Consider the following 3301-nt stretch of genomic DNA (forward strand, 5'->3'; position numbering starts at 1 on the left):
TTATATACATATTTTTATGTATTAAAAGGATTTTAAATATTTCATTTTATAAAGAGATTACAAATATGTGTCAAAGTGTACCTCCTTCCCGTGCAGCTCGAAATTCTAAAACTGCGGTTTTAGAATTAATCTTTTATCTTTTAATGGCGTCACCTATTGGTTATGGGTTCTTTGGGCCCGTTTTCTTGGAAATGGAAAGGAGATGCATTTTAGCACTGATGTATTTGTAATCAGCTCATATTTGTAATCAGCTCAACGAGATGTTTTGTTTGATGCTGAACATAACTAAAACTGTGCTTTTAGATTTAACTTTTTAATGCGACCATCTGCTGACCATGGGACCTGTGGAACCCATTTTCTCTGTAACAGGAAGGAGGTACACTTTAGCACCGACATATTTAACTAAAGCAACTAGTTCGTATAAATATCCATTGTTATATTTGGCGCAATTTATTGATATCATTACTTTTGTAGAGAAGATAGTTTTGTAGAGACGATATTTTTGTAAAGAAAATATTTTTATAGAGATGACATTTTTGTAGAGAAAATACTTTTGCAGAAAATATTACCTACATTATTTTTCCGATAAAATTTTTAGTTTGATTTTTAAGAGAATTACTTTTGTAGAGAAGATACTTTTGTAGAGACGATACTTTTGTAGAGACGATATTTTTGTAGAGAAGATTTTGTAAGGAAGATACTTTTGTTAGAGAAGATATTTTTGTAGAGAAGATTTTGTAAGGACGATACTTTTGTTAGAGAAGATATTTTTAAAGAGAAGATTTTGTAAGGAAGATACTTTTGTTAGATTAGTTATACAAAGGTTAATGATGAGCAAATTTATAACATTTTGAAATATTAATTTTGTTCCAGATGAAACTTACTGTGCACAATATTTTGCAAATTTATCTACTGATGCAACAGAATCGCATGTTGATGATACTGAATGCATCGATGATAGTGATAATGGTAAGCATTACTTAATATTGCTAAATTAACTTTAGTTTATTATTATTATTTATTATGTGTCTTAGATTCAAAAGCATTATGGGATCGTAAATCAACTAAAATGATATTAGCAAAATATCTGGAGCGGCTCTCAAAATTTCGGAATTCCAAATTTAAAAAAACTTTGGAAGGAAATGGAAACTGAAATGAAGGCATTGGGATATTCAAAAACTAATGCCCATAGTATCGATCGGAAAATACGAAACATGAAGTCAACGTATAAACGGATAAAAAATAATAAGAAAAAACTGGAAGGGGCCGCGAGGATTGGGTGTTTTACAACGAGATGGATGAAATTTTCAATATGAATAAGTCTGTAAATTTCGAAGAAGGAATTTCATCAATGGAGAGTGGGCAAGATTCTACTAACGAAGCTATAGATTTTTCAAAGCACAGGTTATCGTCACCAACCTTATCTTTTCAACACTTCAATGATATTAATAACAGTACAATATTTTTGAATTACGTTGATTCTGCTTCATCAAATTATAATGCGTTTTCGGACAGTGATTTAGAAAGTAGCAGTGAGAGACCATCGACATCATTGAGTAACGTATTTGATGAACAGTCTTCAATTTCAAATGATGAAACAAGTACTCATGATGCTTCTACCAGAGATTCCAATGAAGGAACACCATTAAATAAAAAGAAACTGTATAACCAAAGAAATAAAGCTATAGAACTGGAATTAAGAAAACTCAACATTTTAGAAAGTATAGAGAAGAAACAGGAGTCTAAAAATATGATTGAAAAACAGTTGGAAAGATTTGCGACTGTATTAGAAACAAAAAATGAATTGGCTAAAAAGAAAATCGACATATTAGAAAAAAGAATGAGTTATTGTACATGTTATTAAAATCTAAGAATGATACTTCTAAATAAAAATTAATAGTACAAAACAAAAAATAATAGTACAAAAACTTTTGTGTTTATTTTTTATTTAATTTAATTTTATAATTTTTCAGGAGCAATATTTAAAATCTGTAAAAATACTATTTACAAAACTAAATTAAAATTTTTTTTAAGTATTGTGTGTGTATGTGTGCCTGTGTGTGCGTGTGCGTGAATAAAACTTATTTGATTTTTAAATTGGTGGATTCATAAAAAAATATGTGCTGGTTTTCAGGACTGGTTATACGATTTCAAATTTCTTAATATTGCGCGTTACAGTATTTGCAACCTGTTCGCAATTTCTTGTCTTTTTAGTCGCCCATTGTCACCTAGACATTCATTATTATCACTTTCATCGCTGTCTTGATCTTCACGCTCAATATATTCGTTTATATATAAATTGTCTTTTATTTCAATTTCATTACGAGTAGGGTATATAGGGGGATTCTACCCCGGGAGCTCCTAGGAGGGAGCGGGGCGGGGGGTACTCCGCGGCGAGGGGACAGCAGGGAGGGGGGTACTCCGTGGCGGGGGGACCGCGGGGAGGAGGGAAGTACGCGACCTTGACGTCACGCAAGGTGCTGACCTGTCACTACGTGACATGTAACAGATATCTAGGTGCTGACTTGTCATTCGTTTCTTTTTAGCGCGAACACCTGGACGGGTTATTCTTATGAGTCACGGGGTCAAGCGCCGAAACCTGGCTGCTGACAGTGACTTTCTTATCAAGGTGAACGATATCGAGGAGTTCCACGTTTATTATTCCACGACGCTTGTCGATCCGCGGGGCGCGGGGAAGGAGATATTCTGCGGCGATTCGCGGGGCGCGGGGAGGGGGAGGACCGCGACGCTACGCGATCCGCGACGCGATGGCGCGGGGAGGACCGCGGCGCTACGCGATCCGCGGCGCGGGGAGGTCCGCGGCGCGAGGCAATCCGCGACACATGCATGTAATCACGAGACACGGTAGTGTCTCGCGCCAAGTGTAAGCGTAGCTAGTACACGCGTGCGAGACCGACCGTGTACGTTTACGCGAGTACACGAGTTGACGGGTCCTCAGATTTTCGGATCTCAACAACGGCTGATCCGACGAAATTGAGACTGCGCTTAATCGATAGCTTGGGTACGATTTGCATAATAAAAGTGCTTTTACTTTTCTCCTACGTGCTCCAGGAGTGGAGGTATTGCAATGCAAAAGTCAGATTTGTTAAATTTTGGATTAAGAAACGTCTTTGTCGTCGTCTTCGTCCCGGTCATCGTCTTCGTCCCGGTCGTCGTCGTCGTCGTCGACCAGACCAGCATTTTCACTTGATCACTTGACCTCGTTGCAATTGACCACGGTCCCGATTGACCACGTTGCAATTAACCACGGTCCCGATTGACCACGTTGCACTTGACCACG

The 3301-nt window shown here is 37.5% G+C and overlaps 1 protein-coding gene across 1 annotated transcript; it reads left to right on the plus strand.

The window, feature by feature from the left end:
- Nucleotides 1-690: 690 nt before the first annotated feature.
- On the plus strand, nt 691-1864 carry LOC105571003. Its single transcript, XM_012028470.1, has 2 exons — nt 691-969; nt 1035-1864. The coding sequence occupies exon 2, from the start codon at nt 1295-1297 to the stop codon at nt 1862-1864; it is 570 nt and encodes a 189-aa protein (XP_011883860.1). The 5' UTR covers nt 691-969; nt 1035-1294.
- The last annotated feature ends 1437 nt before the right edge of the window (nt 1865-3301 follow it).

The sequence above is a fragment of the Vollenhovia emeryi genome, unplaced genomic scaffold (genome assembly GCF_000949405.1).
Source record: "Vollenhovia emeryi isolate VEMERY1.0 unplaced genomic scaffold, V.emery_V1.0 DF941393.1, whole genome shotgun sequence".
NCBI lineage: Eukaryota > Metazoa > Arthropoda > Insecta > Hymenoptera > Formicidae > Vollenhovia > Vollenhovia emeryi.

What these genes read in the sequence shown, in the direction of transcription:
- LOC105571003 (XM_012028470.1), top strand. Translation starts at nt 1,295, where the DNA reads ATGGATGAAATTTTCAATATGAATAAGTCTGTAAATTTCGAAGAAGGA.